At 41.8% G+C, this 21,222-nt stretch overlaps 1 protein-coding gene across 10 annotated transcripts in view; it reads right to left on the bottom strand.

Moving 5' to 3' along the window:
• The window catches only part of CC2D2A (coiled-coil and C2 domain containing 2A), a 285,150-nt gene that overhangs the window by 239,505 nt on the left and 24,423 nt on the right, over positions 1-21,222 (bottom strand). For all 10 annotated transcript variants that reach the window (XM_034408876.3, XM_087875257.1, XM_034408877.3 and 7 more), the window contains 3 exons: positions 7,595-7,696; positions 5,577-5,765; positions 4,043-4,205 (listed from right to left, as the gene is read on the bottom strand). In XM_034408876.3, the coding sequence (XP_034264767.2) occupies positions 4,043-4,205; positions 5,577-5,765; positions 7,595-7,696 (454 nt within the window). The remainder of the gene's footprint in view (positions 1-4,042; positions 4,206-5,576; positions 5,766-7,594; positions 7,697-21,222) is intronic.

Below are 21,222 nucleotides of genomic sequence, written 5' to 3'. Positions count from 1 at the left end.
GACACAATCTGGAACAGTAACCTTAAAATGACTAGGGCGGCAGCATACAAGGAAAATCAATACAAGATGCTATACAGGCGGCATCTAGCCCCTGTCAGGATGGCAAACATGAGCCCAACATGAGCCCAAATTGCTGGAAATGCGGCCAACATCAAGGCACCTTCTACCATTGTTGGTGGACATGCCCCAAAGTGATAAAATTTCGGAGAATGATTCGGAAATGGATTTCGGAAATGATAGAAGAAAACATTGACCTAGAACCAGAAACCTTTCTCCTAGGAATCCTGAAAAAAGTATATGAAAAAAAAAGAGGTATCTAATTATACATGTAATAACAGCGGCAAGAATAACTTACGCTCAGCACTGGAAAGAGAAAAAGTTACCACCGGAAGAACATGTAATCAGAAAAATACTACAGTGCACCGAGATGAATAAGCTAACTCTTGAGATAAATGAAAAAGAGAATATGGAATATTACACGGTGTGGGAAATGTGGTATAAGTGGATGGATGAAAGAAACAAAAAGTAAAGTATGAGGGGGTATAATGACAAATTAATAATAATCAAAAAAGAATTGAGTATTAGTATTTTCTGAATTATTACTAAGTAAAGATGTAATACCAAGTAAACAATATATATATATATGCATGAACACCACGGAACCGAAAAATGTTGAATTGTATTATTATATATTACAATAAAAGCCAATAAAAAAATAATAATAATACAAAAAGTAATGGAATGTGCAGAGATGGACAGGCTTACCAAAGAAATACAAGTAAAGGAAGACACAGAATACCAAATGGTTTGGCAACGATGGTACGACTAGCTAGAGAAAAGGAAAACAAAATAAAAAATAATTAGTAGGATAGAAAGGGAATACCAACTAAGGAAACAAAAATCAAGAAATAATCTTAAAATATCGTTATATAATGAAAGATGTAGATATATATATAGAGAGAGAGAGATATAGAATACCGAAGTAACTTTCTTCTTTCTTAAGGCTCAGGTTGCAAGACTTGATTTAAATGTATAGTTTGTTTATTTTGTGTATTGTATGTATGTATGTTTTTGTTTGTCTATTTTTAATTAAATAAAATTTTTAAAAAAAGAAATTCTTCAAAGTTCCATTTTATTACAGATGTCATATTGGCACATCTGGGAAAACCCAAATCTGAAAGTTTCCAGGTTTTCCCCACCCAAAGAAAAGTTCAAGTCCCTGCCCAACACCCACAAGTCCATCACATGATCCAATCATAGTACTGCCCCAACTGGAGATGCCTCCCAGGTCCAGCCTCTCAGGTGCAAGGCAAGATGGCCTTAACTTTCTGAGAAAGGAATGTTATTATGACTATATATCACCCATACTCCATACAATACCCCCTCCCAATTTCCCACAGCAGTAAATGTGGCAGGCCTGAAGGATGGCTTCCAGGTCTGACAATTGGACACACAAGGAATTTGTCTCAGGTGCATAAGCTCTCAGTGTACATATAGACAGCAAAGTATATAATCATAAGATACCATGGAGAAGGTTCTAGAATAGATGAAAAGGATAATAGTGATACAGCCATACTATAAAATATGAACAAAATATTAACAGAATGCAGAAGAAACAAAAGAAGGCATTAACATTACAGTAAAACAAAAATAATTGAAGGATTTGTCCTTCACTACCTCAAATGCATACAGAAAGTATTAAATTTTAACTTCCATAAAAAGGCTAATGAATAAAAAGAAACAGAAAGATTTCTAATCTATCTTTTGCATTATAAAACATTGGTCTCAATTGAAATCTACCATTCCACTTCTTTTGAGCATAGCACTTTATCATTTACATGGACTTTGCTACTACCCATTCACAAAACTTTGTTATTTTTATTTGATAATGCTACAAATTTAGACTGTTATTTTTAATTGTATTTTTACCTAAGTTCTCATTTTTCCCTGCACATTCACATCTCTATTTTGAGTGTTCTTTTTTAGAACCATATCTATCTTGTCCTATCCTCCTAATTTTAATCTGCAAGTCTTTAACTTCTTTAAGAGTTGAAACAACAATGGCAAACTACTTCCAAATAATCTTTCAAGAAAATTGAAAGAGCCTTGGTGGTGCAGCGGACTAAGTGCTGTTATGTAGCACTTAGCTGCCATCTGCCTGCGAGTTCAAATCTCACCAGGCTCAAGGTTGACTCAGCCTTCCATCCTTCCGAGGTAGGTAAATTGAGGACCCAGATTGGGGGGCAATAAACTGACTTTGTAGAAATACCGGTTATGGGGGGCCAAAAGCCCTAATAAGCAGGTATATACAAAACAATGAAGGCTATTGCTATAAGTGTATTGTAAGCTGCCCTGAATCTTCGGAGGAGGGCAGCATATAAATTGAACAAACAAACAAACAAACAAACAAACAAATTAATTAATTAAATTAAATTACAAAAAGATGTCTAGGCAATTGCCAGAAATCAAAATTAAATCAAAGGCACAAACATGCAATCCCACCCACCTTTATTATTAGAAAATGGATGTTACTTGATAAAATCTTAGAGAAATTATCCACCAAAAAGGCATTTCAGAATTAATGTATAAAAACCAAGGTTTTTCTCTTGAACTATAGTCATAATGAAAAAAATTAGATAGATGATAGATACAGTAGTGGCCAAAATTATGGAAACCTTTTGGGAAAAGTATATTTTTTAGGTTTGTTTTTTTTTAATTTGATTTATATGCCGCCCTTCTCTGGAGACTCAGGGCAGCTTACAATGTGTTAAGCAATAGCCTCCATACTTTTGTATATTTATACAAAGTCAGTTTATTGCCCCCATAATCTGGGTCCTCATTTTACCTACCTTAGAAAGGATGGAAGGCTGAGTCAACCTTGAGCCTGGTGAGATTTGAACTTGCAGTAATTGCAGGCAGCAGATGTAAGTGGATGTTAATTAGTCTGCTGAGCCACCAGAGCTCCTATTTTTTAGGTTTGATGGTTAATAACACCATTTTTTTTGGGGGGGGGAGTTTCAAGATAATCATATTCCACTACTGGAATGGCCCAGACCTTAATCCAAATGAAAATCTATGGAGCCGACTAAAGAAACTTGTTAGTCAGAAGCAACCCAGCAATAAAACCCAGTTAATAGAAACAATCATTCAATCTTGGTTTCACATTATAACAGCTGCAGAACTAAAAGACTTGGTTCACTCCATGGGAAGACGCTGTAAGGCCCTAATTCATGCTAAAGATTACCCAACTAAGCTTTAACTGACTTGATAATTTTTGTATGTTTCATTTTTTTCTATGATGATAATTTTTGTATATCTCATTTTTTCTACGTGTTTCACTTTTCTTCTTTATACTGTAACTGCTATTGTAATAGCAAATCCTTCATAAAAGTTATTGCATTACATTCTTGATTAAGAATGTAATCTTGATTCTTGAAAGATTACATATCTTTCCATTGATATATAATTTTATGGTACTACTCAAAATAAAAGTGGTGTTATTAGGTAGCTTTAGAAAATACACTTTTCCCAAAAGGTTTCCACAATTTTGGAGAGAGAGAGAGAGAGAGAGAGAGAGAGAGAGAGAGAGGGAGGGAGGGAGGGAGGGAGGGAGAGAGAGAGAGAGAGAGAGATGGAGGGAGGGAGGGAGGGAGGAAGAGAGAGAGAGAGAGAGAGAGAGAGAGAGAGAGAGAGACACGGAGAGAGGGAGGGAGGGAGGGAGGGAGGAAGAGAGAGAGAGAGAGAGAGAGAGACGGAGGGAGGGAGGGAGGGAGGGAGGGAGAGAGAGAGAGAGAGACACGGAGGGAGGGAGGGAGGGAGGGAGAGAGAGAGAGAGAGACGGAGGGAGGGAGGGAGGGAGGGAGGGAGGAAGAGAGAGAGAGAGAGAGAGACGGAGGGAGGGAGGGAGGGAGGAAGAGAAAGAAGAAAGAAAGAAAGAAAGAAAGAAAGAAAGAAAGAAAGAAAGAAAGAAAGAAAGAAAGAACTATATCTGATAAATTAACCTATATCACACAAAATTACAAAATAATTCCAGCCAACATACCTCTTAACAGACTGGGAATAAATAAAGTATCTTTCTCTTTCTGCAGCCTTCCAGAATAGCTTTCATATTCTGCAGGTCTAATTTCTAAGAAATCTTGACATGTCTGTTCTATAACAAATACGCCATCATTCCCTTTATCATGGAAAAGATGTTCCACTTCATCCTGTATTTACCATATAAATGTTTTCAATCAGAACTCAATTGCAGCATAACTGTGATTTACAGGTTTGCTATCATAGGAGTTTTTGCAAAGAAAATTATTTCCAATCATTTTTGCATCAAAGAATCATCTTTATCCGGAAGCCAAATATTTGAGGACTATCTCTAGAAAACTATATGTACCATATCAAACCTCTGGTAACTATTACTGACTACAATTTCAGGAGGTACTGTAACAAAGCTGTTAAGCCTAAAATTTTATATTTCAACCTAACTCAAATATACATACTTGCTTCTCATAACTGTACTTTACAAGCAACATACACAATCCATATTCTTTTTATTTTTGACATAGATACCTATCTGGGCATTGCTGAAATACGTAAAAATGATTGAGATAAAAAAAAAAGCTTCCAATCCCTTTTATTACTGGGACTATTGAAGTCTCAGTAATAAAACAAATAAAACAAATTCTCTGAAAATAATGCCTAAGTAAGAGAACACAGACCCTATGTTTCACTGGTGTGTAAGCCATAATTATTTCTACCTCATATGGGGCCAGGCTGGCAAATTAATCTAGAAGTGGTTTTTCCACCTTGGCAACTTCAATATGAGTGGATATTAACTTCCAGAATTCCCCACCAGCATGAAGTTATCACCTAGCACCAATCATCTTGCTGGCTGGGGAATTCTGGGAGTTGATGTCAAAATACAGAAATACACACACACACATATAGGTGTGTGTGTGTGTGTGTGTGTGTGTGTGTAGGGTGAAGAGTAAAGCATGAGTCTTAGCAGTGAGTAACAGCAGAACTTTTCTGTAAAAAGATGGCAGTTAGGTTGTTCAGAATCTGTCAGTGAATGCTGAACAAATCTTCAGGATTTTCATTATACAATTCTTGCATTTTGTGGCACTATGCATTCATTTATTTTAGAATTATCTTTACACTAAACTGAGAAGCTACACTATTTCCTACTGATATTCCTTGTGTGATGCTGATTACCTTGTTTAACTCACTGCATATAAAACCCAGTGTAAATATTCCCTCAAAGTAAAGAAATTTTATTTCTAACTGAAAAGCATAAAATTTAACTTTTTTCTAAATAGGATTGCTGTAGATTTAAAGGATATCTATGTCAAAAAATGTTTGACCTTAACAAACTTGGTGCTTTCAGCCAGAAATAAGCAATTTTTCAACATCTTTGTCTTAAATTCTCCATTATATATAATCTAGGACTCGATGTCTCAAGATATGATACCCTATGTACATCAACTATACATAACTACAAGCTTCCACATTTTGTTTACAACAAAATACAATCAGTCAACTATATATTTGTTTAAAAAGATGTGTACATGCTTCTTCATGATTACCATTTCATTCTCTTCTTGCTCTTCCTGATTGCTGAGTGTAGATTTCTGATTCTCCGTGCCCTTGTCATCTAGATCTGATGCATTCTTTTCATTGTTTTCACGGTCATCCCCTACATTCTCTTCCTCAGGACCAAAATTGAAAGTAAAGAAATTATAGGCTTCTTCAGAAGAAGGATAATCCATCTGAATCTAATGAAGAAAAGTATTTTTTAAAAAAAACAATAATAATACAACTCGAGAGCTAACTCTGTAATAGAATTTAAAAAATATTACTGCTTTTCCTTCATAGAGAATTACAACAGGAACTATGCATTTCTGAGCAATACTCATCAAGCAGTCTTCTCAAAAGCAAATGTTTCTGCACACATATACCAATTCTCATTCAAAGTTCCATTTTGAACTGTTGAGTGTCCAAAACCAGCATTCTTCAATTCTGATCTCTATCTAAGTTTCTTACTACCCTCTTAAAGCTTTAATCTTTCCAGGCCCCGTTGAAGACGATATAGAAGTTGAGTTGAAATGTAACACTGACCCTAAACAAACATCTAGAAACAAATAAAGTTACAACTAAAAGTCAGCATGGGTTTGTTAAAAACAGATCATGCCAAACCAATCTTATTTCATTCTTTGACAAAGTGACTAAATTAGATCAGCGAAATGTTGTGGACCTAGTATACTTAGACTTCAGCAAAGCATTCAACAAAGTAGACTACAACCTATTTCTTGGTAAGCTAGAAAAATGTGGGATAGACAGCAACACCATCAGATGGATTTGTAACTGGCTGACAAACCGTACTCTTCATTATCTTCATAAATGACTTAGATGAGGGAGTAGAAGGGGAACTCATCAAACTTGCAAATGACACTAAGCTGACAGGAATAACTAACACCCCAGAAGACAAGCTCAGGATCCAAAAAGATCTTGACAGACTTGAACAATGGGCCCTATCCAACAACATGAAATTTAATATGGAGAAAATCAAGTTTTTACACTTAGGCAGAAAGTACCAACAGTACAAGTACAGATTAGGCAAAACCTGGCTCAAAAACAGTAACTATGAGAGGGATCTTGGAATCCTAGTGGATGATCACTTAAACATGAGCCAGCAATGTGTGGCAGTAGCCAAAAAAGCCAATACAATCCTTGGTTGTATAAACAGAGGCATAGAATCAAAATCACATGAAGTATTAGTATAAATTGTTTATAAATTCTTTATAAATTGTTAGTAAGGCCACACCTGGAATACTGCATCCAGTTTTGGTCACCACATTACAAAAAAGATGTTGAGACTTTGGAAAAAGTGCAAAGAAGAGCAACTAAGATGATTAAAGGGTGGAGACTAAAACATATCAAGAATGGTTGCAGGAGTTGGGTTTGGCTAGTCTAGAGAAAAGAAGGACTAGGGGTGACATGATAGCAGTATTGAGGTGGTGTTTGGGCTAGAAGACCTCTAAGGTCGCTTCCAGATCTAGTCTGTTTGAAACACCACTTCTCAATCCATATTCCATATTGGAGGATGTTTATTTAGTCACATTTAGACATACAAAATTTAACAGTCTACTGTACAGGGTTTTAGAGTTTTATATTCATCACCAAAATATACTCCACATTTTTGGAGCACATTATAATGTGACTCATCAGCAGATTTCTATCTATGGATATGAATGGAAGAAAGGAAAAAAGATGTCAGGATTTTGGGCATCTTGGAGCTGATATCACAACTTGTATAACTTCTTCTTTTGCACTGTGGGTCATGGAGTCACAGCACAACAATCCCCCTCATCTTTCAACTTTGGAAGTAAAAAGCTAAACGTAGCTAATGGTGCATAAATCATATGTATGGATCATTTCCTAATCTTTAAGACTCAATTATATATAATTGTCATCATATATTACTGTGTTTTTCAGGGTCACATATGCTCAAGGGTATTTTTTAACCATACTCAATTCATAATTCAGTCTTAAATAATCATAAAATAAACTGAAAACCCATCACTCTTCAACTGACACTCATCACCTGTGATTTTTGTTTGCCTCTTTTACCAGCATCACGAAATTTCACTCTTGCAGATACCTTGCCTTCTTTTCTTTGTACTGCACTCAACAAATGATCACCTATCTGCAAAAATATATGGAAAAAAATGCATTAATTAACTTATATTGTCTTCTTATTTTCTGCATAATAAATAAGTGTAGTCAATAATATCGACGTATTTTAAATTATGCCTTACCAGGTAATGGAGAAATGAGTGTGCATTAGATTTTTTAATAAGCAGAGAAAATGGAAATATTATGGAGGAAAGTAGATTTTAAAGAACAAATTTTTGTGCATAGCAATAGACCCCATTTCTTTTAGTATCAAGAAATGTCAATTAAGAGAAGCCTGAATATTAGAGAAAACAAACAGATGACACTCCAAATGCCAGATACTTTGTTGTGTTCCTTGGTTCATCCAGTGCTGGATCATGTATCACTTTGCATCAGCAGCTCTAAACTATCAAGTACACATAAAAACTCAATAGGTCACCAAACAAACCACTTTTAAAAGTTCTGGAAGCTGCCACAAGTCCAGAGAAAATCCAGTTCTTGACCCAGATTTCTGACCTCAAAATTATTTGGATTTCAGGATGTTTAGTCTGCTAACCCCCTTCATGGATTACTTCCTTGTCATGGCGAAGGGGCTTGCGTAGTTCTATGAAGCTATGAGCTATGCCGTGCAGGGCCACCCAAGACAGACAGGTCATAGCAGAGAGTTCTGACAAAACTGGAGAAGGAAATGGCAATCCACTCCAGTATCTTTGCCATGAAAACCCCATGGACAGTACCAAAAGGAAAAAAGATATGACGGAAGATGAGCCCCTTAGGTTGGAAGGTGTCCAATATGCTACTGGGGAACAGCAGAGGGCTAGGACTAGGACTAGTATGCCAGAAAGAGTGAAGCAACTGGGCCAAAGGTAAAAGAGTGCTTAGCTGTGAATGCATCTGGTGGTGAAAGGAAAGTCCGATGCTGTAAAGATTTTCTTTCCATAGGAACCTGGAAGGAACGTTGTACTTACCTGAACGTTCTTTCAATGTGCACTGCATGAGAGTCCAAAGCAATAGGTGATAACCTTGTCTGATTGGCCAGAGACTAAGTTGTAATTTGTTTAAACACGCTTTCTCCTTCCTGCTTAGCTCCAGTTTGTTAACGATGGTCTGGATGTGGAGAAGACGTAGCCTGTAAAGATGGAAAAAAACATACTCTCCCAGACCCTGGATTCCTGTCAGAATAGTAGGGAGGGGTTGGACTCTCACGCAGCACACGTAGAAAGAACATTCAGGTAAGTACAATGTTCCTTCTCCTGTGCGCTGCTTAGAGAGTCCAAAGCAATGGGATATGCCCAAGCTAAGTATCCCTAGCATGGGGAGTAGAACCTTCCAGGGTCCTGTCGACTGGAAGAACGTGCTGCAAGACCCGTCTCCCAAAAGCTGCCTCTGCTGAGACAAACATGTCAAGTTTATAGTTTCAAAAGAAGGAAGAAGGCGACGCCCTGCAAATCTCCAGTATTGAAGCTTGAGTGGCCCAAGCCGCTGTTGTGGCTGCACTTCTAGTAGAGTGGGCCACTTCTAGTATAGTGGGCAGGCTGGAATAGGTCGGGCCTGATGGTCGTAAGCCAGAGAAATACAAGCCTTGAGCCAATGACCAATGGTGGATGGAGACACCTTCGTGCCCTGGGACCTGGGCTTGAAATGAGACAAACAACGCCTCTGTTTTTTGGAAGGGTGCCGTCTGGTGATGTATATGCACAGGGCTCTGCGTACATCTAGGGTGTGCCATTGATGTTCTCTAGGATGTTTGGGCTTTGGGCAAAAATCCAGTAAGATGACTTCCTAGGCCCTGTGGAACCAGGAGTTGACTTTTGGCATGAATGTTGGATCCAGACGGAGGATGATTCTATCAGGATGTATAATACACAAGTCCTTCCGTACTGAGAGACCTGCCAGTTCCGAGATTCTGCGAGCAGAAGTGATGGCAATGAGAAAGGTGACCTTAAAGATCAAAAGCCTGAGACTGGTGGAATTCAACAGTTTGAATGAGAGGAAGTAAAGGCCTGTAAAACAAGGGAGAGATGCCAAAAAGGGTATCTGTGAACAGGTGGAGGTCGTAGATTGGAAGCCCCTTTTAGAAAGCTGCGGACCCTTGGATGATGAGAGAGGGTGAAAGCTCCCTCGCAGGACAGAATAGTTGCTAAGGCAGCTACTTGTCTGCGGAGTGTATTAACCACTAGTCCTGCCTCTAATCCTTCCTGCAGGAAGTCCAATACCTGTGGTTCAGATGCCGAGGTTGGAATCAGTACATGTCTAGTACACCAGTGGCAAAAGGAGGTCCATGTAGTGTTGTATATGCGAGTTGTCGACGGACATCGAGAAGCAAGAATGGTAGAGATTACCCTTTTTTGAAAAATGGTCCTTTTTCAGGATCTCCCTCTCAAAGGCCAGACGGCCAGCTGCAGCCATTGAGGGTCCGGATGGAGTGTGGCCCCCTGGCTGAGGGAGATCCTGTCTGGAGGAATCCTCCAGGGAGGTGATATTGATAGGGTCAATAGAGCCGCAAACCAGTTCTGTCTTGGCCAGTGAGGAGCACGAGAAGAACCTCTGCGCCTTCCTCCAGGATCTTCCTGATGACCTTCGGTATTAGAGGTATTGGGAAAACCGTGTACAACAGGCCTTGGGGCCATGGACAACGGAGGGCGTCCGTCCCTTCAGCCCCTGGTGATCAGAATCTGGTGTAGAACTGAGGAAGTTGTACATTCTCTGGGCTGGCGAAAAGGTCTACCTGAGGTGGGCTGAATCTGGTTGAAAGCTGACGGAACAGATCTGGATGAAGTTTCCATTCTGCCTGATCGATGGTCTTTCTGCTCAACCAATTCGCTTGGATGTTGGAGGACCCAGAGATGTGCTCTGTCCACAGGGAGGACAAGTGTCTCTCTGCCCAGAGACCTATCGCCGCAGCCTCTCAGATCAGCGCTATGCCCCCGATGGTTCACATATGCTTTGACTGTGTCCATCAGTAACAGCACGTGTTGCCCTGACAAATGACGCTGGAAATAGTGAAGCACCAGATGAGCGGCTCTCAGTTCCAGCCAGTTGATGTCCATGAGGAGGTCATGTGGAAACCACCAACCCTGGATCACTCAGGATTACAGGTGAGCACCCCATCTGAAAAAACTGGTGTCTGTGGTAAGGGTCAGGTGGGTATGCTCCTTGAAGGAACAGCCCTGTTCCAGGGCTGTCAACGTCCACCACTCAATGATCTCAGTACCTTGAAAGGAACTCTTATCCATTTGGGGGAGTTGCTGAGCCCCGCCCATTGACTTGGTAATAGGAACCATAGAAGAGGTCAGGAATGCAATCTCGCCCAAGGAATAATCAGTAGGCAGGATATCATCTTGCCTAACAATTGGGAAAGAAGCATCAAGGGAACCCGTCTGAGGGTTCTGACTTGCCTTATGGTGGTGTGGATGCTGGAACGACATTCCTGGGAGAGGAAGACGAGGCTGGCCTGAGTGTCGATCTGTGCTCCCAGATGGACCAGGTTGGTGGAGGAGGTCATGTGACTCTTCTCCCAATTCACCGTAAACCCATGGTCTTGGAGGGTTTGAACTGTGGTCTGGAGATCTAGACTCGCCTGCTGAGGAAACGAAGACAGAACTAAAATGTCGTCCAGATAACATAGCAAATGTATGGGCTTCATCCACAAGTGAGCAGCCACCACGTCCAGAAGTTTTGTGAACACTCTGGGGGCAGACGAAAGTCCGAAGGGCAGAGCTTTGTATTGGTAGTGCAGTCCCGCGTAGGAGAACTTGAGGAATCTCCTGTGGGATGATCTGATGGGCACGTGCAAATAAGCTTCTCAGAGATCTATAGATATCAAAAGATCTCCCTGTCTTATGCAGCCCAGAATTGTGGGCAGGGATTGCATTTTGAAGCGTTTGTATTTGATGTGAACATTCAGCTCCTTTAGGTCTAAAATGGCCCTGCAGTCACCCGATTTCTTTTGCACCAGAAAGAGTATTGAATAGAAGCTGGACCCCTGATGTTAAAAAGGTACTGTTGTGGCCCATACGCGGCCTGTACAGCTAGTAGCTGATTCAGACAGCGAGGAGGCTGGTGTGGTGCTGCGCCAGCAGCCTGTGCAGCTGGCACTCAAGTCGGACAATGAGGAGGCTGGAGAAGATGTGGTACCAGAGGCGGGGATTCAGCCAGGGCCTTCAGAACCTCCAGAAGCTCCCTTAAGTGAAGAGGACGAAGAGGAGAGTTAGTTTAGTAAACTAAGATTTGAACAGACTTTGTGTGTGTTGTGTTCTTTGGGGTCCATAGCTGGGGCAGAACAGGTACAGGTTCTCTGGATTTCAGCTTCCATCAGAAAGCTCTTGGTGGTGTCCCAAGAGAAAGAGCATTGGATGAACCATCGAGGTGGTCTGGAACTGAACTCTAGGGTGAGACCTAGTGTTATGGTCTGTAATGCCCAGGCATTATTGATTGTGTGTCTCCAACAGGTTGCAAATCTGCCCAGGCGACCGCCTATAAGGCCTTTGTCGGGACAGTCATTTGGACCGACGGTACAGTCGGTAGCCAGCTCCCTGAAAGGGGTGTCTATTCTGTGGCTGTCCGGAATGATCCCAAAAGGAAGGTCCGTGGTTGCGGCCTGTCCGCGGTTGGTAGGAAGGTCCTCTGGTAGGCCGGGCTTTGAAAGCCTGTCTCAGTTGCACAAAAGGACGGTCTGCAGTAAGGATACTCCAATCGTCTGTCCACTCGACAGGATACATGAGGAAGGACCTTCCTTTTATCTTTACCCTCCACCAAGATGGGATCCAAGGCATCCCTGAAGAGGGGGTCACTCTTGAAAGGGGCCGCTGCTAGACGCCATTTTGTTTTCCTGTCTGCCTGCCAGTGCCTTAGCCATAAGAGGCGTCTGGAGGTGACACTAAATGCTAAGGCTCGAGAAATTAGCAGAGGTGAGGGTAGCATCTGCTGAATATTCAGTGGCAGTGATTAATTTATTCAAGTCCTGATGCAAACGGGTGTCCTCAGGTGACACCCAGGATTGCATTTGATGTAGCCAAATTAGAGAAGTACAAGAAAAGAAGGACGCCACTGTGGCAGAACGAATGGCCCAGGTGGCTGCTTGGTGGGTTTTACGAGCAGCAAGCTCCGCCCTTCGATCTTCTAGTTTCAGGCCCTCAGCTGAATCGGAAGGAAGGATGTTAGATGATGCCAGGCTGGACATCGGAACATCAATGATTGAGATCCTCAAGTTCTTGTTCCACCATGTACATTTTACGATCCATGCCACTAGGGGCAGAAATGGATCCTGGCTGTTTCCACTGCCGTTGTATGACATCGACAAAGAGCTTAGGGGATGGAACCGCTACTTGCTCAGTCACAGGCTCAGTAAAAAGAAGTTGTCGAGCCCGATCTCCTGCTCGACAACACATATGGGAGGAGGAGGAGAGGAGGCTGTGGGAACGTGACCCAAAGATACCTGAAAGCATGGGGAAACTCTTCACAGGGGCTGGTGATAGTGGCACAGGGTGTTTAGGCAGCTGAACGCGTTGGGGGAGAGGATCGGCAGTGAAAGGAAGGCTCACGGATGAGCAGAGGAGGCGGCAGCATTTGATGACATCACAGGCCGGCACAGGGATAATTGACCGCCCGTTTGAATGCCTCGCTCAGCTGGATATAGCTCAGCTGTTCATTATGTGTGTGGAACGGGTGGAGCCTGCGTGGACATATAAAAATGCTAAGAGGCAGTTGCTCTCAGCGCCAACTTTAAACTAATGTAACTTAGCGTTGCCTTGGAGCTACCTTGCAGCTGCAATAAACCATTTGCCAACTCCAGTTTCATAGTGGATTGTTTGGGGCTGTCAAGGTTTGTTTAGAAAAGCTGAGAGAAGACCCATGGGATCATGAGGGTCCGAGGATCCTCCAGGTTGCCCAATAAGTGCTCCCATATTGGCTGTAGTCTTAACCTTGTACAATACTGTTTTAAATAGGTCCTGACGAAACAGATCCGTAACAGGAGGCTTATCAGGAATGACCTTTTCATCCTCAGAAAAATTGTAATCCAGCATCTCCTCTTCGTCGCCATTAAAGGGCATGTCACTTTGTTGTGAAGGTGAAGGAGAACCAGTGTCTAGAGAACGAGGTAAAGGAGAACGAGTGTACTCCCTATCCACCTGGCCCACTGGAGGAGTGGGTCTTGGATTCGGGTCTGTTGCTGGCAGAGGGGCTGAAAAACCCCGTTGCAGAAAAGCAGCATCAATGCCCCTGGTAATAGTTTGGGCAATCATGTTGCACAAATCTTGTGACAGTGCAATGCCCTGGCCTTCCTCCGGGCGGAGCCCCGTTGCGGTGGATGTAAATGTGGCAGAGGCATGGGAGCCCCTGTGCTGCTGAAAGGAACCAGGCTCAGTAATGGCTATGTCCCACGGAGCCTCCATATCTGCTGCCTGCAGTGGCTGTGTGCTAGGAGAAGCAGAGGGAGACCAGCCAAACTCACCTGGTTGGGATTCCAGAGTCAAAGGTTCCTTGCTTAATGCCTCAGTAGTTTCCCCGCTGCAAGCAGAAGTTGAATGTTGCAATCTAGGTTCTGCTCTTTTCTTGGCCATATCAAACTGCCTATCTAAGGTACTATGTCGCCTCATGGCATCTTTCTCAGATGCTAATGAAATAGAGGTTTGAACAGAGTACTGGTATCTAGTAACTGGTAATTTGAATCTAGATTTTCCCTTTTTGAAGCAGGAGCCTCCAAGGCTTGATGCCTAATTGAGGAAGAGGCAGAGACATGAGAAGGAGATTTACTGCGAGACGCCATTTTGAAAGCCATGAGGTAACAGTGAATCAGCCAAACAAAGTTCCTCTTTGCAAGATTCGAATTAATTATTGCCAATTTCTTTGCAATCACCTCCCTGGTGTATACAAACCCCAGTATGGAGGGCAGTTAGGGGCTTTAAGATCACCAAGCCAACAGCATGGCTTGAAAGTGAGTAGAATAAAAGCTGCATGGGGGGGGGACTCATAATGGCGCTGAGTCTACACCAAGGCTTTAAGCACGAATGGTAACACAGCCTGCTCCAAGGATCTGGAATCCAACACCACGGATCCTTGCCCGGTTAAACAGAGGTGCAGAGCCAACACCACGGTTCTCCCCATGCCAATCCGCCGCCAAAACTCACAAAACCGGCTCCAGAGCGATTGAGGAAGAAGCTGGAGACTCCAAGCGCCGCGCAGGCCTCTCTGCAAAAAAAATTCCACCGCGGAGCCCCACCGCTCAGCTGATCGGCACTTGGCTGGGCATGGTTCCAGAAACTACTTCCAAGCAGAAACGAAGCTTTTTGAAATAATTTTCTCCTGTGCGTTGTAGTAAAGAAAGTCCAAGCAATGGAGGATAATCAGAATAGGCCAACTGAGTTAACAAACTGGAGCTAAGCAGGAAGGAGAAGGCGTGTTTAAACAAATTACAACTCAGTCTCTGGCCAATCAGACAAGGTTATCAGCCATTGCTTTGGACTCTCTAAGCAGTGCACAGGAGAATGTAAGATCCATGAATCAAGGCAAGCTGGACATGGTCAAACAAGAAATGACAAGACTGAACATCGACATCTTAGGAATCAGCAAACTAAAATGGGCAGGAATGGGTGAATTTAATTCAGATGACCATCAGGTATACTACTGCAGGCAAGAATCCTTCAGAAGAAATGGAGTAGCCTTCATAATAAATAAAAGAGTAGGAAAAGCAATACTGGGATACAATCCCCAAAATGACAGAATGATCTCAGTTCGAATCCAAGGCAAACCATTCAGTATCACAGTAATCCAAGTCTATGCCCCAATCACTGGTGGTGAAGAGGATGAAATTGACCAGTTCTATGAAGCCCTACAGCACCTTATAGAATTAACACTAAAAAAAGATGTCCTTATCATCATAGGGGATTGGAATGCTAAAGTAGGAAGCCAAAAGATAACCAGAATAACAGGCAAGTTTGGCCTTGGAGTACAAAATGAAGCAGGGCACAGGCTGATAGAATTTTGTCAAGAGAATACGATGGTCAAAGCAAACACTCTTTTCCAACAACCCAAGAGATGACGCTACACATGGACATCACCAGACAGTCAACACAGAAATCAGATTGACTATGTGCTCTGCAGCCAAAGATGGAGAAGCTCTATACCAGCGGTTCTCAACCTGGGGGTCGCGACCCCTTTGGGGGTCGAATGGCCATTTTACAGGGATCGCCAAAGCCCTCTCTCGCCCCCCCGCCTTCACTCACCCTCACCCTCTGCCTCTGTTGGATCGCCGTTCGCCGTTCGCTTACCCCACCCACTCCCAATCTATTGCTGCCTCCGGAGTCCCAGCTGATGGCTAGAGGGAAAAAAACTTTAAATTCTTGCCGCGGGGCTTCAAAGAGCCGCTCTACAGCTGATCAGTGTTAAAAGAAAACAAATGAATAGACCGGTGCCTGCAAAAATAGAAAAAACAGCCCCTTTCAGCTTCAGCATAGGTTAATTACCATAAGTTGATTTGATCAGCCTCCAGACTCTCAGCTGATTTGCTCTCAGCTGTTTTGCAGAGGGCTCTGTTGCTAGCTAGCTGCAAAGAGGTAAATTCCTGGAGCAATTTTTTTTCCCCTAGCTATGCTGAAAAAGCGAAATTGAAAGTAAGGAAGCAGGGTCTTTGCTGCAACGTGACAAAATCAGGCAGAGAGATTTCTTTTTCTTTTTCCTCACCAAAAAAGGTAGGTGCAAGACTGCAAACAATGGGAAATTTAGGGCAAAAGAGGAGGTTCAAGATTTTAAAACACAAAAGAAAAAAAGCTCTATTTAACTAGGGAATTGTAATAATTGAGATACTATTAATTGTATATTGTGTTGAAAGCAGAAATGGTTAAGTTGTGGTTTGGAGGAATATATGGGGGAAATTATTTGGTTTATTATTATTGGTAAATATAATTAATTGATTTGCAAGAAATTGGATTGCATGGAAATAATTGGAATATTCATGTTCATATTGATTAATATACAAAAAGATAGTTATATAACTAATTGATTTATATTAAAATGTTGAATTTGTATTAAACAACTGTATTACATAATTACATAATTAACCAATGTGAGGATGGATATAAAAATAGATGACAATGCGAAGGGGTATAATATAGAATAGAAGGGAAAAATTGAATTTGATTAAGATTAGAGATGAGGATGAAGGGTAATATTGGTTTTTTTAAAAAATAGATGAGGAATAAATATGGTAAAAAGGAAATATAGAAATTGTAAATTTAATTGAAATGACTAAATACTGTGTTGGAAGAAATATCCTTCTGGCTTCTGCTCCAAGTGGGGAAAAAGACACTGGAAACATGGAGACTGTTTGGAAAGATGGTTTAATGGTGGACAGGATCACATGGCTTGAGTTCCTGAACAGAAAAGGGGCAGATACAGTAAATCCTTGGGTTATTATGCTCTCTCTGGCTTTGTATTTCTTGGGGCCCCGAAAGAGTATCCTGATTGGTTGTCAGACTCCCAGGGCGTGGGGGTCTTAGCTAGCCTTGCTGGCTGATGGTCACATGTGCTTCCCAGGTCACGTGTGGTGGGTTTCGGTTGCTAGATGGGGCCCATTGTGTTAGTTTCTGTTGCTATTGTGTTGCAAATGTCCTTTGACAAAGGATTGACTTTCTGCCTCTGGCCCATTAACAAAGGGTGGGGGGCAGGAAGGAGGGAGCTGCTTTGTCTGTAAAATATGCTTCTCCATTTCTCATCCAGGGAAATATAATATTCTGCCTTTTTAATATTTCCCAAAATATTTCATTCTTCTAGGAAAGGGGTGGGTGCTAACCTCCTACAACTGTTTAAATTTGTGAACCGGCCAAATACTCTGTTCAAAGAAAATATGTTGTATGTTTGTATGTGTGTTTCTAATTATTGCTATTTATTCCTATTTGTTCTCTTTTATTCTTTAAAGTTTAACAATTCATTCTTTATCTTAATATTTGTTTGGGGTTGGCTTTCTTCCCTTTCATCTTTTTTATTGTACAGCAATCTTTCTCCTCAAACCTACCACCTCTGTCTTTTCTTTCCTTCTTACTTTCTCTTCCCCCCCTCTTCTTCTTCTCCCTACTTCCTTTTTCTTTCTCCTTCTCCTCTTCTCTTCCTCCCTCTCTTACCCTCACTCCTACTCTAATTTCCCTTCCCTTCCTTCATCCCTCTCTATTGCTGTATCCTTTTATGCATATGGACTATTCAGAGGGCTGAAAGTTATTTTTGACTGGTCCTCACACTTTTGACCACTCCTCGAACTTACAACTGTCCTGACAATTTACGTTTTTGCCCTATCTTGTCACCATGGTGAAGAGAAGCAGTTGTGAAATGAGTGACACGGTTGTTAAGAATGGTACAATGGGCATAAATGATGACCAGTCATAACTGCGAAGACCGGTCAAAAGTGCGAGGACCTGTCAGAAATCACATTTTTCAGCCCTCTGGGTAGTCCTTTTGTGCACAGGGACTACTCAGAGGGCTGAAAAAGTTATTTTTGACTGGTCCTCGCACTTTTGACCAGTCCTCGAATTTACGACTGTCCTCACATTTTACGTTTTTTGCCCTATCTTATACCATGTTGAAGAGAAGCAGTTGTGAAATGATTGACATGGTTGTTAAGAATGCTGCACAGGCATAAATGTGAGGATGGTCATAAGTCTGAGGACCAGTCAAAAGTCCGAGGACCTGTCAGAAGTGACTTTTTTCAGCCCTCTGAGTAGTCCCTATACACATAGCCATGGTCACCTGGTCACATGACCAGCTAGCCACTTCCACCCAGTCACATGACCTCCAAGCCACACCCACAGAACAGGTAGTAAAAAAATTTAGAACCCACCCCTGGTTGGGGGTCACCACAACATGAGGAACTGTATTAAAGGGTCGCGGCATTAGGAAGGTTGAGAACCACTGCTCTATACAGTCAGTAAAAACAAGACCAGGAGCTGACTATGGCTCAGATCATGAGCTTCTCGTTGCAAAATTTAGGCTTAAATTGAAGAAAGTAGGGGAAAGCACTAGGCTACTCAGGTATGAACTAAATCATATCCCTGATGAATATACAGTAGAGGTGACAATAGATCTAAGGAATTAGATCTGATAGACAGAGTGCCTGAAGAACTATGGATGGAGGTTCGCAACATTGTACAAGAGGTAGCAACTAAAATCATCCCAAAGAAAAAGAAATGCAAGAAAGCAAAATGGCTGTCAGAGGAAGCTTTGCAAATAGCTGAGGAAAGAAGGGAAGCAAAAGGCAAGGAAGAAAGAGAAAGATACACCCAATTGAATGCAGAATTCCAGAGAATAGCTAGAAGAGATAAGAATGCCTTCTTAAATGAACAGTGCAAAGAAATAGAAGAAAACAATAGAATAGGGAGGACCAGAGATCTCTTCAAGAAAATTGGAGATATGAAAGGAACGTTTCATGCAAAGATGGGCATGATAAAGGACCAAAAGGGCAGGGACCTAACAGAGGCAGAAAAGATTAAGAAGAGGTGGCAAAATTATACAGAAGAACTATACAAGAACGAGCTTAATGTCCCTGATAACCACGATGGGGTGGTCACTGACTGGCTCGAGCCAGACATCCTGGAATGCGAAGTCAAAAGAGCCTTAGGAAATCTGAGCAACAACAAAGCTAGTGGAGGTGACAGTTATTCCAGCTGAGCTATTCAAAATCTTAAAAGATGATGCAGTAAAAGTGCTACACTCAATTTGCCAGCAAATTTGGAAAACTCAACAGTGGCCACAGGATTGGAAAAAGTCAGTTTACATTCCAATTCCAAAGAAAGGCAATGCCAAAGAATGTTCAAACTATCGCACCATTGCACTCATTTCATATGCTAGTAAAGTTATGCTTAAAATCCTACAAGCTAGGCTCCAGCAGTATGTGGATCGAGAACTACCAGAAGTACAGGCAGGATTTTGAAGAGGCAGAGGAACTAGAGATCAAATTGTCAACATACGCTAGATCATGGAGAAAGCTAGGGAGTTCCAGAAAAAATCTGCTTCATTGACTATGCTAAAGCCTTTGACTGTGTGGATCACAACAAATTGTGGCAAGTTCTTAAAGAGATGGGAGTAGTAGACCATCTTATTTGTCTCTTGAGAAACCTATATGCGGGTCAAGAAGCAACAGTGAGAACTGGACACGGAACCACTGATTGGTTCAAAATTGGGAAAGGAGTCTGGCAAGGCTGTATTCTGTAACCCTGCCTATTTAACTTATATACAGAGCACTTCATGAGAAAGGGCTAGATGACTCAAAAGTTGGAATTAAGATTGTTGGGAGAAATAGCAACAACCTCAGATATGCAGATGATACCACTCTAATGGCAGAAAGTGAAGATGAATTAAAGAGCCTCTTGATGCGGGTAAAGAAGGAGAGTGCAAAAATTGGCTTGAAACTCAATATTAAGAAAACTAAGATCATGGCATCCAGCCCTCTCAATTCCTGGCAAATAGATGGGGAAGAAATGGAGGTAGTGACAGATTTTATTTTCGTTGGCTCCAAGATCATCGCAGATGCAGACTGCAGCTAAGAAATTAAAAGACGTTTGCTCCTGGGGAGGAAAGCTATGGCAAATTTAGACAGCATACTAAAAAGCAGAGACATCAACCTGTCAACAAAAGTGCGTATAGTCAAGGCTATGGTGTTCCCAGTTGTAACATATGGCTGTGAAAATTGGACCATAAGAAAGGCTGAGCGCCAAAAAATGAGGCCTTTGAACTATGGTGCTGGAGAAGACTCCTGCGAGTCCCTTGGACTGCAAGGTGATCAAACCGGTCAGTCCTAGAGGAGATCAACCCTGACTGCTCTTTAGAAGGCCAGATCCTGAAGATGAAACTCAAATACTTTGGCTACCTAATGAGAAGGAAGGACTCACTGGATCAGAACCTAATGCTGGGAAAGATTGAGGGCAAAAGAAGGGGACAACAGAGAATGAGGTGGCTGGATAGAGTCACTGAAGCAGTAGGCATGAGCTTAAATTGACTCCAGAGGATGGTAGAGAACAGGAAGGCCTGGAGGAACATTGTCCATGGGGTCGCGATAGGTCAGACATGATTTTGCAACTAACAACAACAAAGTCTGCTAACATGAAAGTTATTTTAATATACCAGTCTCAAAGACATCTGTATATTTGAACACTTAAATTATTAACTTTTTCCTTCCAAACAATAAAAGGAATTGCTAATAAATATTACATCAGAGTTCCCCAATCTTTCTGACTTTGAGGACCGGTCTGGGGGGGTTCCACCACTCATGCAAATGGAGTATATGCAGTGGTGGGATTCAGCCAGTTCGCACCACTTCGGGAGAACCGGTTGTTAACTTTCTGAGCAGTTTGGCAAACTGGTTATTGGAAGAAATCATTAGGGCAGAGAACCAGTTGTTAAATTATTTGAATCCCACCACTGAGTATATGTGCATGTGCTCGCCCACTGCTCATGCAGAGGGATGCCCGCACACGCACGAGTTTGCCCGCCACTTCAGGTGGCTCAGTTTTGAACAGCTCATAGTCCAGTAGTGGACCAGGAATTGGCAATCCCTGCATTACATTATTTATT

This window comes from Pantherophis guttatus, chromosome 8, assembly GCF_059756535.1.
Source record: "Pantherophis guttatus breed Tessera chromosome 8, ASM5975653v1, whole genome shotgun sequence".
In the NCBI taxonomy this organism is placed as follows: Eukaryota; Metazoa; Chordata; class Lepidosauria; order Squamata; family Colubridae; genus Pantherophis; species Pantherophis guttatus.
Note: the sequence above shows the minus strand (reverse complement) of the source record. Positions and strands in the feature narration are given on the sequence as shown.